We start from the raw sequence: 13,052 nt of genomic DNA, 5'->3' as shown, positions 1-13,052 counted from the left end.
GAACGCTGAGCCGCTTCTGAAGGATTACGGTCGCGCGCATCCTCCAATATTCACGATAATGGCAGCGTGACGTAGAAACGCCGCGGAGTATTCACCGATCATGTCGCGTGCAAATAGAATATACGACGAGCGGTTTCTAACCACTCGGTTTCAAAAAATTCGAAGGATCTTCAGTAATTTCGAATTCATCGGTTCGTCTCTATTTCACATAGCGTCAATTTTTAAAACGCCACGTATTAAAACGCAAGCATCGCTTCTATGATCTACGACGATCAGACGATTCTGACCCCTTCTACACCCACTCTCACTCTTTAAACTTTCAAATCCTTTTTTAACGCTGTTAAATAGCAAACGGCAATAGGCTACGGTTCTGCTTGACATTAGCTAATTCAGAACGCCACCCACGTTATTCCAGTCGCCAAATTTACACTGCGTGGGTGTCCCTGCACCTGACACTGTACGTGTGTTTCTCTCATGAAATAAATTAACACCACGCCAGTCAACCCACCCGTCACTTGGAACATCTTCTTCCTACTTCAATGAACCATTAAAAATAGTAAGCGTCACAGGTGTTCGCCAACTTAACAAACCGATATCTAGTCACGCGTTCCTCGGCATACATTTAATTACCGCTAATTGCACCATTATTATATCCATTTAACAGGGAATTATGGTAGGAATAACCGTCGAATCCAATCCGAATTATCGGAGCAGATAGCGCGCACGGCTTTCCTTGGGACGAACGCCATTAATCTCTTCCCGAATGATCGATGCCTGATCTCCCGTGTCGAATTTTAGAAGTAATTGCGCTCACGCACAAAGAGAACGATCAACAAAAATATCCATCGTCCTCGTGACGTGCGTGGTCAGAATATAAAGAACCCGAAACTTGATATAATTCGAGAAAATATTCATAAAATCTCACACCTCTATCTGTTTATTTCCTCCATGGAATTATTTCGGCTAAGGATTAAAGCAATCAACCGTAAGATCTGAATACCCAGCGGTGAATGATATAATAAAAAGTTGACACCGCGATTTAGCCAACTCGCCAACTCCTTGGTAGTTGTAAAGAGCCGGTAGCGGATATTTTCGTTGATTTGCAGTAATAGGTGTAAGCCTCGGCACACTCGGAGCTCCAGCGTGACCTATTAAATTAATAGCTCCAGAGAAATAAAGGAACGTTGCATGTTGGAAAACGAGAGAAATACTTAGATCGCCATTGTGTACTCTTCGCGTTCTTCGTACATCACTCATACTCATCGATCGCATTAACGTTAACGATTCGGGTGTGCAATTTTGATGTAATTCAGTCGTGTGGGTAGTCCAGAAGAAACTAACGAGTGGTTTCGTTTAGTTCGAATCTAACGATCGACGAGAGAAAGTAACCGATCATAGAGAGCTTAAGTCATGAGCGCCATTAATACGACGAGTGGGTCGTAGTAAAAAGGGCAAGCCATAATCTTGGAGATCGTAGTGCGTCGTAGTCACAAAGCTCGATTATCTTTTCCTCGTTCGATCCACGGAATCTCCGTGCCCTTCGCTCGGTAATAAAGGAAGTCCGCGAAGAAAGAGTTAATCGTGGCTCCCTGACAGTCGACAGAGCGCGAAAGAAAGGGACGGTCCCGGCTGTAAAATTACAACGTGCCCCGCTCCCTTCTTCTACGTTTTAATCAGAACTGCGCGCGAGAGAGTAGACCTACTTTTTAGCTGACCAAACCTACGCGATTCGTCTGACCTTTCGCCTATGTCACGTTGTGTGAAGGTTAACGACAATCACGTATTGTCCGCACCACTTTGTTCACGATATCAACAGCGAGAGTGCGAACGCGCCACGGCAATTCCGTCGTCGGTGCACACGGGGACCATTAATAACGCTCGAGAAATCTGCTCGCCGATCTCTCGTTGTTTCATCTTCTAATGAAATTGCTTCTGAATTACCTTGACAAGGAGCAAGCACGAAGAGCCAGCGACGCGTTCAATTTATGACGAAAGGATCTCAACGACGGTTATCGCCATGAGAAATCTCCAAAGTGTTTTAACTCGAAATACATTCGGAGCACTGGTACGGCGAATCTCAGATTTCAGCGAGCTTGCGGGTATCCTACAGCCTTTCCGCAAGAGTTAAAACACTTTCATAGAAAGGCTGCGGGACACCCGCAAGCTCGTTGAAATCTGAAATTCACCGTACCAATAACCGCGCTTCGAATGTATTTCGTTTTCTTTGAAGTATATTTCGGGCTTTTCGTTGCACGCAACAATGGCCCGTTGCCGCTTTCTTTGTCCCATTATGCCTCCTCTGACGCTTTCGTCCTTTCTCCGTGCGCCAGACGACTTTTAAGGTGGATTCAGTCTTCGCGATGTGCGGATTTGGTTGACAATGGCCGCTGTTCAGAAGTAGCACGCCAAGACGAATCGTTTAAATTTCAATTTAAACGCGAGTACTCGAGTATTATTCCCATAATATTATGCTCTGCCGCTTTTTTTAACAGGCGCGAGAACATAGACGATTCATAATCCTTTCTAGAACTCAACAGGCGCTAGAGCTATCACGGTATATTTATAAACTTTTGAATTAATAATTGTCGATGGAAGTTTCTATTCGTGACGATGTACTTTTTTGCATTCGACCGATCCTTTCTCAAGTATATGGATAAAATCTTGTTTATTCGCTTTTATTTCAGCCCTCGATAGTCCCAGTGTTAAGACGAGAAGATTTCATTTAAAAAGCGCCGCGTCTAATTCACTTTGCGATATTTAATCAAGAAACCACGGCAAAGTTGATTGCGAAGCCTCCTTCAGAGTTGAACACACCTAACCAGAATTTCGCAAGTTTCAAATTTTCGAGATCAACGTTCCATTCAAAGCGCGAAACGTAATCGTTATCGAAAAGCGTAACGAGCGTAAAGAAGTATCGGCGAAGGACGCAGCACGAAGAGACTTTCGACGAGCGAAGTATTCCATCGCGAACATGTACGTCTTCGTTGATTCTAATTGACGCTCGTGTCACACACAAACAGCATGCACTACGAATAGATATTTAATGCTCAAACGAAGCTTTCAATGGGACACTACGGGTTCGGTTAGACGTTGGTGGCGCGTGCAGCCGCCTCGGTTATTATCCGCTGCTAACTACAGTGGAAATATTAGGTCGTTCCATATATTCGTGCTGCGATGTGTATATATGCACTCTTTGGATGTTTTATAGGCACAGAACGATAAACGTGCGAGATGATTAATCTTATGCAATGAAATTTAGTCTACAGATGCCGTTTTAGAGAAGTAAATTCACGTATCGTGATTTTTCGTCATTGTCCAATTGCGTTATCCTGTAAGAAAATTCGATAATCGAATACGCGAAAAGTAAAGTAAATAATTTATCGTGCACGAGTAGTTAACTCTAACAGCGTGGCGCCATTGGTCGACATCGTTAGTTGAGTAGACGCACAAATATAAAATTCATAACGAATCAAATGAAAGAAACGGTTTATTGATTTAAGAGGCATTTAAAGTCCTGAAGGTTTCATATCGATTTGGTAATTTAAGGAAAATGAAAATAGTACGAAAGTTGAAAGCTTACAAATACTGGAGAGATAAGCAGCGCGAACTTACTATTTAAATCTTTGATATAATCGTTCGACCATTTATTTCCCGTCAATTTTCTATCAACGGATTAACCTAAATTTCGCAATTTGGAAAAAATTGAGAGAAGAAAATGGTATCGAGGCGCCTGCACGAATTTCCGCTCTAGCCTCATGGCAAGTCTCTAGTCTTAACGAAGCTTTCGAGACTTTTAAGAGGCTTCTAGTAATAATTCGAAAGCGTGACAAGCTGTGACACAATCACTTACCAGTTCTCCAATATGCCGACGTTTGAGAAGTTTGGCGGAAAGCTCGCGGCCGCCATCGGTGGTCGCGGCTGTATCCTATCTGTCCTGTCACTACCGGGACTTTTCACGGCTCTGCTGCGTTGCTGAAACGGAAGCAAGACGAGTCGTTAAGCTTCTAAAAGGCGAAGAATCTTTTAAAACCATTATTAGCACGATGTTTGCAAGATTTTCGGTTAAAAGTATCGCCCTCGTGGACAACGACCTAGGACGCGAAATTCTCGCTGATTCGCGAGGAAAGGTTTCATGGATGCTCGTTAGAGAGAAGAGAAGAAAATTGACGGGTATAGTTAGAAGGGATGTCCGCGATACATTTTCCATTTAGCACTTAAAGCGTTGGGAGATACTCGCGGAGGGATGGCATAGAGCCGCGACGAGAACTCGCGCCTTCCACGCTCTTCCTTTCTCGCATTATTATCTTTCTACTTTCGGCTGGGTCTGCGTCGCACCGGCACCCGGTATCGGTAATGAACGATCTATTGTGCTGGTAGGTGCTCTTTCAGACAGCAAAAGAGACGAGGTAAGGGAGGCGGGGGCAACTGGAGAACGAGAACGAAAACGAGAAAGAAAGAGAGAGAGAGAGGGAGGGAGAGCGACGGCATAGAAGAGGTATGAAAACGGCACTCGTTAATGGATTCCTACCAGACTCTTTCACCCGGTTTCTCCCTTTTTCTCCGTATCGGTCGATTTCTTTCTCTCTCTCTCTCTCTTTCTTTCTCTCTATTCCTTCGTTCCCTCACCTACTTTCATTTTTCCACCAGCCGTTTCCTTCTCCCTTTCTCCGCCGACTCCGCGTTTCTTTCTTTTCCAAGGGCCGGTTTTTATCTCGCGTTTTGCCCCGTTCTCCGTACGTTTTAGCGTCGTTCCTTCTCCGACGGCCGCTATTTTCTCGCTTTCAAATCGCGTCGTTTCTTTTTCCCTCGAGCCGGGGAGCTTTTAACCAGCCGAACCAACAGCTAGCCGGGAGAGAGTTGTTACACGTGTAAGCTCAACTTCGTCCTTGTTGCGTGTATCATTATCGCGCGGCTAGCTGATTGTCTGCCGGCTACGTCCTCGGAAAAAGCCGGCTGAGCAAGATAAATAGGCAGATACGAGGGCTGGATGGATCGCTTTATTATGCTCAGTTAGCGGGTCCACCGTGAACCGAGCCGACGACAGAAACACAGGGGAGGATTCTCTGTATCGTTGAAACACACGCGGAGATCGGGCAAAGGGGTGGCGAATAACGGAGAAGAATCGCGCGAAGAGAGTCGCAGTAGCCGAGCACAGAGAACCGACAGACTAAGAGAGAAGGGTGGACGCATCGAGAAAGAGAAAGGAAACATAGAAGAGAAAAGACAAAGTAGAATAGAACGACAAAGAAGATTATGGATATCGTTAGCGAGGATAGAGAGAGGAAGATTGATGTAGAAAAATAGAGCGTACGAGTAGGCGGAAAAAAGGGCGACGAAGACGAGGGGAAAGAAGAGAAAATTGTTACCGAGAGGAACCTTTCTAGGCAATGCTTCAGGCTGGTCTCGTACGCGGTCTATTGTTCTGCGTTCGGACTCGGTCGATATCGCGTTAAAATTGCAACGAGATTCCATTTTCGAACGACCATCATCGCAACGAATCGATGTCTGCCCGATGAATCGCTTCTCGTCACTTTTTTTCAACTTAAGTCTTTTCGTTTAGACGGTTCAAGAGTAAAATGTAAAATTGGAAACCATCGGAGAACACGATAGATTAAAATTCATTTCAGCCAGATTTTTCTTCGACTGATTAAATGAAAACGATTTGCAACTAGGTATTCACAGTCGCTAAACGTCCGCGAGAAACAAACGCGTGAAGAGCTTTCTACATAAACCTTTCAAAGGGTGGTTGGTAATTCAAGAACGTCGAAATAGATTTCACACGAGCAGCATGCAAATTCCACGCAGCCTGGAATGTTTGTCGGCGCGATCCAAATTAACCGACTAATGGGGAAATTATTTGGCAGATTGCTCTATCCTACGTCATAATAAATGAATCATCCACGAATTTCGCAAGAAATTCGTCGTGTTCGGGATCGTCTTGGAGGAGAAGCATTAATCCTGGATCAGCGTGGAACAAGCTTAAATCGATCGAGACGAATTCCTTCTCTGTATCAAATTCGAATCATCCTACGCGAAAGTTCCCCTAATCGCATTCGAATTCTTCGTAAATTTCTACAAAACAGAAAAGAAAGAAAGAAAAGAAAATAAGAAATACACCATGTTTCTGCAAAAAAATTCAAGAGTCTACTTAATATCGCGACAATCGATAATTTTGAAATATTCACGAGGATGGGACACCAAGTGTTTGCAACAACACCGCCTTTTCCTGCCTTTGAATTTGTAGAGTAGGTGTGGAGTGTGCCTTCTGAACGGTTCGAATAATATTATAACATTAAATTGAATATTAATAGATTCGCGATATACTATGGATATCGTCGCACGTTGATGATAGATCATCGATCGTAAGGCCGATCGTAAGCGAAAAGTTAAAACGCGAGCGTGGAAAAGCTCGAAGAGCCGAGTTCTCGTCGATGAGTAGACCGAAAACGGGGCTTGAAGGGGGTAGTACTAATTAGCGGGAACATCGGAGAACGCTGGGAACGCGAGAAACGAGGCGACTGGATGGAGAAAGCGACAGCCACGAAATTCGTTGTCATCGATCGCCGGCATTGTCCGCCGCCATTGTTTGTCGGCTCGCGCGTCGTTGATAAGGGTTGCGATTCGCGTTTCGCGGCATTATCTTTGGAAGATAGTTGGCGAAACGGGGGAGGCTTCTTTGTTCCAGTCATGGATCATCGATCGCTTTGAAACGCGCGCGCTCGACTTCCGGAATTAATTGGAGAACATTGTGTCCAATCAGGGGACGGCTAGTCGAGCCTTTTTGGATTCGATAGGTTTTATCATCTGTCATTACGAGTCATTCCAACAACTAAATCTAATCCTCGAATAGCGAAGGCTGGTCACATTCTGGTCTCACGTTTCTTCTAATCCAAGTTATATTTACTTTTGTCATTCTACCAAACTTTGAGTAATAAATCGAGCGATTGTATGAGAATTTTTCCATACGATAAAATATTTGTGATCAGCCTTCTCTAGTCAAGGATTAAACATTGAACAAATAATAAAAGGGATCCGATGTTCTTTTCTTGGCTTTGATTATCCGAAGAAGTATTTACCGAAGTAAAAGTAAAACGGTAAGCAAGATAAGGAAAAGACGACAAGTTTCTAGACAGCGCTGTGTTCGTGATGGATTCACAGCGTTCGATGCGATCTCGGGGCAATAATTCGAATTCTCCATAACTCGGTTCGGAACTCATTTGCTTGTATCCTCGCTGGACCACCAACTTCCGAAACGAAGTTCTATCGATCGAACGCCACGCATACATACAAACACGTACATCGAACTGCGCCCGTTCTCGGATTAATTAACATCCTAGGAGACGATCCATTGTATATGGATGAAACGAATCCATTCGTGGATGAAAAGGTTTTCTTCTTCTTCTATGTACGTACATCTAAGATGTATATTTACATCGACTACATCGACCAGTATTTAAGAATCGAGCATACTTCATACGACCTTCGTATGACCAAAAACCAGCCAAAACCTACACAAAAACGGTGAAAAATGACTCAACGGATCGCAGCTGCTATATCGGAAAGTTAATGTATCGCAACATCTTGATAATTCTATTCTTATTATAGATATAGTAGCGTAGGAAAACTGGCAGCTACCCAAATGAAACATCTGATCGGCCCAGTTCGAAATAGATGATCCACGAGAGGTGAAAATAGCCAAATGAGAAGTCTTTCAATTTCCAAATCGTTCGATTTCGTGACATTTGGGAAAAATGCTACGTTACGTAATGAAATGTTCCATCGAATTACTAAATTACAGGGGAATATTACGCGGAGATTGTACTGAAATTAAATATTTGCCTGAGCGCGATGATCGATCGAAGGACGAAAACGTAGAGTAAAGTGTAACGAAGCGTAAGATTTCGTTTGAAAGCATAGCGCCACGATGTCTGACCACTACGTTCCCTGTCTACTTACTCCCACTCCGTTGCGTCACGCGACTCCGAACAATCCCCACCGTGGTTATCAGCACACTACCTAATAGCTTCATAGACCGAGGCATCCAAACCGAGTCGAGAATCCCATCAAAACACGTTTCGACGATCTTCCATCAAGACGATCGAACAACGATCATCAATTTGCCACTTTGCTTCCATTCAAGGACATTCAAGGACATTCAAGGGTGGTTAGAAACTATCAACGTTTTGTGAAATGAGCGATAAATGGAAATGCAATGGTTTAACACCATCGAAATTAGCGTAAAATACGCCGTTTTTAGATCTCTGTAAACAATTACGTTGCCTCGGGCTGAATTAATAAGTCGCGACTGTGTAATAAGTTGACGTAAGATTCAGGATAAATGATTTAGAAAATGATCGTTTCCTTATTAATCCGCAACTAGTACGATAGTCGTTCTAAATTACCACTGAAATAAAAGTTCCTAGGCTTTCATACACCTCATCTTATCGGTTGTAAATTAAGAATTTCAATCGGATCTCGAATTATTCAAACAACTTTCTAAAAATATTCTAACATAAAGCGGACAGACAAGGCGGTTAACCATCGATGTACGATAAGACAATCGATCGAAAAAAAAAAAATGTCAAGAGCTGTGATTCGTAAGAATCGAACCGGTACTGCCACTGCTACTCAAGCAACCTTTCACCAATAGCACGTTATCGCAGCGGACCGATTATTATTTTCCTAGTGCAGAGAATTTACAGACCGGTTATCGATCACGTCTAACGCACGAGTACACAACCTCCTTGCAAACTTAATATTCTCGACGAACTCGTTCTTAGAAGATCGAGAGATTACGTTAGTATGCGATTCCTAAAATCAATGAACGGGAAGAGTCTGCGAAAGAACCAAATAGAAAGTTCGTGCGAGTGTATAGACTCGCTATTACACGCGGCTAGAGACTTTTTCGCCTCTCCTCTCGGGGATTAGTTATCATCAATCGATGGTTCGATCTCCAAAGGATGTTGCATTAAGTGACGCAGTTAAGTAACACGACAGTTGAGCGTTCCTACTGATAGTAGCACTTTGTAGCTTATATTATACTGATTAAATATTCATTAGATTTGTAGTTTATGACGTACAGGTTTGTTACGTAGAGAACGACCTTCTGCACCTGTTGAAGCGAGACATGCTCGTATCTTTGACGACTATGGGTATCTCTCGTTCTTGCATTCAAATTACATTCTGCCGAAGCGCGACCCAGCAGGCAGCACATTGATATTTAAAGGCAACTCAAATATCTAGAAAATATATTTATTGGAAGAGAAAGAATGGGTTTCATATTCTGAATATAAACGTTTCAAAAGATAATATAATTTCTTGATCTACGGATCAATAAATTAACGGGAATGGGGTGCTAGGAAAATGGAAAATGGATAATCGATAACTGTGTCAATCGAGGGAGTAATAAGAAGAGGAGCATGGAAGGTGCAAAAAAGTGTAGCAGCTTATGAGAAGCGTTCAAGAGGAAATCGCTAGTGATGCAAATCTATCCGTGCAACTTACATTCTCTTCTTTGTTTTTATTTTCTCGTCATCATCAAATGGGGTTGTACGGGCGCCAGGATGACTGCCGCCCTCCCCCTTCACAAACTATCTTTTGGTAATCTTCCAAGCTAACTTCCGGCTGGTTGGCCAAAGTTCAACGTGTTAAGTTACGTTCATATCGACAAGTATCTCTGCCTCGCGAAATAAAAATATTTATAAAGAAAGCTCCAGATTTGTCGGATCAAACGATGTAGAAATATCTTAAATACATATTGCCGAATTGCCGATAAATGTCTACGCGATCTGCGCGACGTTGCGATTAAGATATAGAATTCGTAAACAATCGATAAACGTCGATAATCGAGGAAGCGAGTGCCCAAGTATCAATGGAACGTGATATAGAAATTTTATTCGTAAGAATTAACGAGTCGTTCGGACGCTCGATGCGCTTATTCGAATGTTTAATAAGCAAATAATAAATTATCCTTAATCTTATCTTAACCTTTATCGTGATGCAGCTCGATTTAAAGAAACGTCGTAAAAATCGCGAGCTTGTGTAGAGAGATGATCAGGGTTGAACGACGAGATTTCTGCGACCCTACGAAGGAAACTCGAGCAATATCGAAACGACGTGTAATAAATTTCCGCGTGTTTAAATCGGAAAGTGGGGGTGAGTTCGTCGACGTCGGTAATGTCGAGTTTGACCGTTTAATCGTGCCAATTAATTCGAGAGTAATCCAATTAGAAAGCTGAGAGTTAATAAAGTTCACAGAGCGCGCTGACCGTGCGTCCGATTTCTATTCCATTCCACCCTTTCTTTCGCGTTTTTCTTCGATTCTGATCTTCGCCATCGCTCGACTTTCGCGCATTGCCTTTGATAACATTAACCGAAAAGCGTTAACCTGAATCTTTCGTTAAGATAAATTCTCAACATATAAGATAGAAAACATATATCGTCGGATTCACAAAAGTATAAACGAACAGCGTGAGAAAAGCATTCGAGAAATGCGGAACGAATTTCACTGGCGAGTCGAAGAAGCGAAACGGCGCGGAGTTCCGCGAGACACGAACGGTTGTCTGGCTCGGGTTAGGTGCACAATTTACATGGGAAAAAGGAGCAAGGAGAATCCTGAGAAGATCGCCGAAGAAAGAGAGAGAGAGAGAGAGAGAGAGAGTAGTCGGTCCGGCAATTCCCGAGCTGAATACGGTGAAACACGTACGAAAAAAAGGTCAAAAAGCGAAGCAGAAAAGCCGGAAAGGATCTTGCGATCGTATTCGAGTGGGGAGGATCTCGCGGGTGCTTGTGTCTTCCGGTTCGCGTAGCGCACTCAAAATCTAGGTTACAACGTCGAGTGGCTTGTTTTTCTTCCTTTCTTTAGTTTTCTACGGAATCAATTTCGTCGAGAGCACAACGCGTGTTACTTCTTTTCCGACTTCTTCACGATGACACGATAATCCCGCTATTATGATCTTGCAGTTTCTACCGACCGTGCAAAGGTAGGATTACGTATCTTTTTAACGAATTTAGCGATAAAGTACTACAAAGTATTTAAAAAGTATTCTTCGCTAAAATCTTTTCAACTATACAGAATGAAAAAGATTTCTAAATAATCTCTTGCACCGCTTTCGTCGATCAAATGAAATAAATTTTACAGAGAACGTTAGAAAGATTGAAATTTAGAGCCACTAGAGCCAGTTCACAGTGTATGGAAACAGAAGCGAGAATAAGTAAATTTCCGCATTGAGCCCGTTCGACTTTGATACACAAACCAAGCAGATTTCAACTCACGTTCGATCTGGTTTTTACCGATATCCCGTGGTCAACGAGATTGGCACGGTGCCAGGGATAGCTTTAAAACAGTGGAAATATTTTCAACGTGGATTTCCTTGTTTTTACAAAGCAAAACAGCCAAATATGCCTTCTGCACACTTTCGTATTTGTACCAATGACTCACTTTATCGCAGAACGTATACGTTTGCGTGTCTACCTTCGTTTTTCATCGCGAACATCCAACGCAAGTAACTGTCTACAGTTACTTGTTCGAGGGAATAAACCGAATGACAGAATAAAAACTAGACTCGCTCGTTCTAAGAAATGAAATTTCACTCGCATTTTATTACCGTTATCGTTCTCGCTATGGCGCTTTAGAAACTGAAAGCATTTTTGGCATTCACAACGACACGGTTTCCGATAGTAGGAAAATGATACACGCACGAACATTGAAATACTTTATACGATTAATTCTAACGTGTCAAATATAGATGAAAATAAACACAAGTCTATATTACAGAGAATTAAACGAACGATTATATGATCTCATGATTATTTTACCATGATTATTTACCATGATCTTTAATCAAGATTCATGAATATTTTCAACAATATCGAGTATCCGCTCCTATAATTTATGTATATATGGAAACAGGGTGAGAAAATCTATCACTATGCAAAGTTCCTTCTTCCTCCTGTATACAAAATTTATTCGTGTACTCCCTTTGTTAATACAATATGTATCGTATCAGTGCGTGTTATATTAACTTTCTTGTTTTCTTCTTTTCTTTAATTTAATGTAATTCGATGTACAGGATGAACTATTTACATCATCTGTTAATTATGATAATAATATTTGACGGTCCGAAAGCCTCATAGCGGAAGAGTTAATACGAGTGGAAGCTTGAACGTTTCATTGGTAATTCCGAGGACTGAAAGTCGTAAGGCGAACGCGATCGATGTCGGAAGAGGGCGATATGTCGTGGATGTTATGGCCATTAAGACGAATCGAGAGTACGGCTGGTGACTATAAACGGTAAGTTGCGCCGTCGACTTGCGGATCGCGTCCACTTTCTCTATCGCCTTTGACTAGGAAGTCGTAAATCCCCTTTACTATTTACATCAACGTATATCTACTTCGAAACGAAGCAACCGCATGATGTTTTACGCAACTCGACGTGTGTATAGCACGGGTTACAGCTCGCTCGCTAACCCGTTCCGATCCGAAGAATTTCGCAATTTAATATGTAATAGCGAGTCTAAGTCGTAAAACTTATCGGCGATCTTATTGAAAAATGTTGCTAGTGTTCGTACGGATTATATCGTTTTACTGAAATTATACTTCATTCGTACAATGCATACTTTGAGTCCGTTTTTGCGTGAAACGCCACGCGGCTGAATATTCATCGCAATTTTGGGAATAGTTTATACGAAAGTGTAATGATATTCATTTCCATATAAATAAAATATCTTGCGGATCATGCGCTTGCCTGTAAGTAATGAAATAGATTACAATAACATATCGTATAAATCGTGTTCTTGTGAATAAGAACGTATCACGAAGTACACTGTTTTTCCGATAATACCGATCAAACAAGTCAACGAACGAAACAGGCACGTGGGCAAACCAGAATGGGCACGGTTTCTCGTTGGCCATGGCTGGTATATCGCTTGTACGTCTTCCATATAGTCCTTCTCTTTCACCGAGTCAACCAGCTGAAAAACGATTAAGTTACACATCTTAATGGATTTCCCAAGCGTACCACGTTTCCTTTGATTTTGTCTGTAAATCTTAT

At 42.3% G+C, this 13,052-nt stretch overlaps 1 protein-coding gene across 6 annotated transcripts in view; it reads right to left on the bottom strand.

Annotated features, from left to right (window-relative positions):
- Msi (RNA-binding protein musashi) overlaps positions 1–13,052 on the bottom strand; it is a 120,970-nt gene that overhangs the window by 57,620 nt on the left and 50,298 nt on the right. For 5 of the 6 annotated variants that reach the window (XM_072015267.1, XM_072015261.1, XM_072015260.1 and 2 more), the window contains one exon: positions 3,851–3,972. Coding sequence is in view for 5 of the 6 variants with exons in the window: in XM_072015261.1 (XP_071871362.1) it covers positions 3,851–3,906 (56 nt within the window). In the remaining variant the exon portion in view is untranslated. Of the gene's footprint in view, positions 1–3,850; positions 3,973–7,956; positions 8,041–13,052 lie in introns of those variants that run through there. The other variant, XM_072015265.1, reaches the window with a different exon arrangement.

The sequence above is a fragment of the Bombus fervidus genome, chromosome 13, assembly GCF_041682495.2.
Source record: "Bombus fervidus isolate BK054 chromosome 13, iyBomFerv1, whole genome shotgun sequence".
Taxonomy (NCBI): domain Eukaryota; kingdom Metazoa; phylum Arthropoda; class Insecta; order Hymenoptera; family Apidae; genus Bombus; species Bombus fervidus.
Note: the sequence above shows the minus strand (reverse complement) of the source record. Positions and strands in the feature narration are given on the sequence as shown.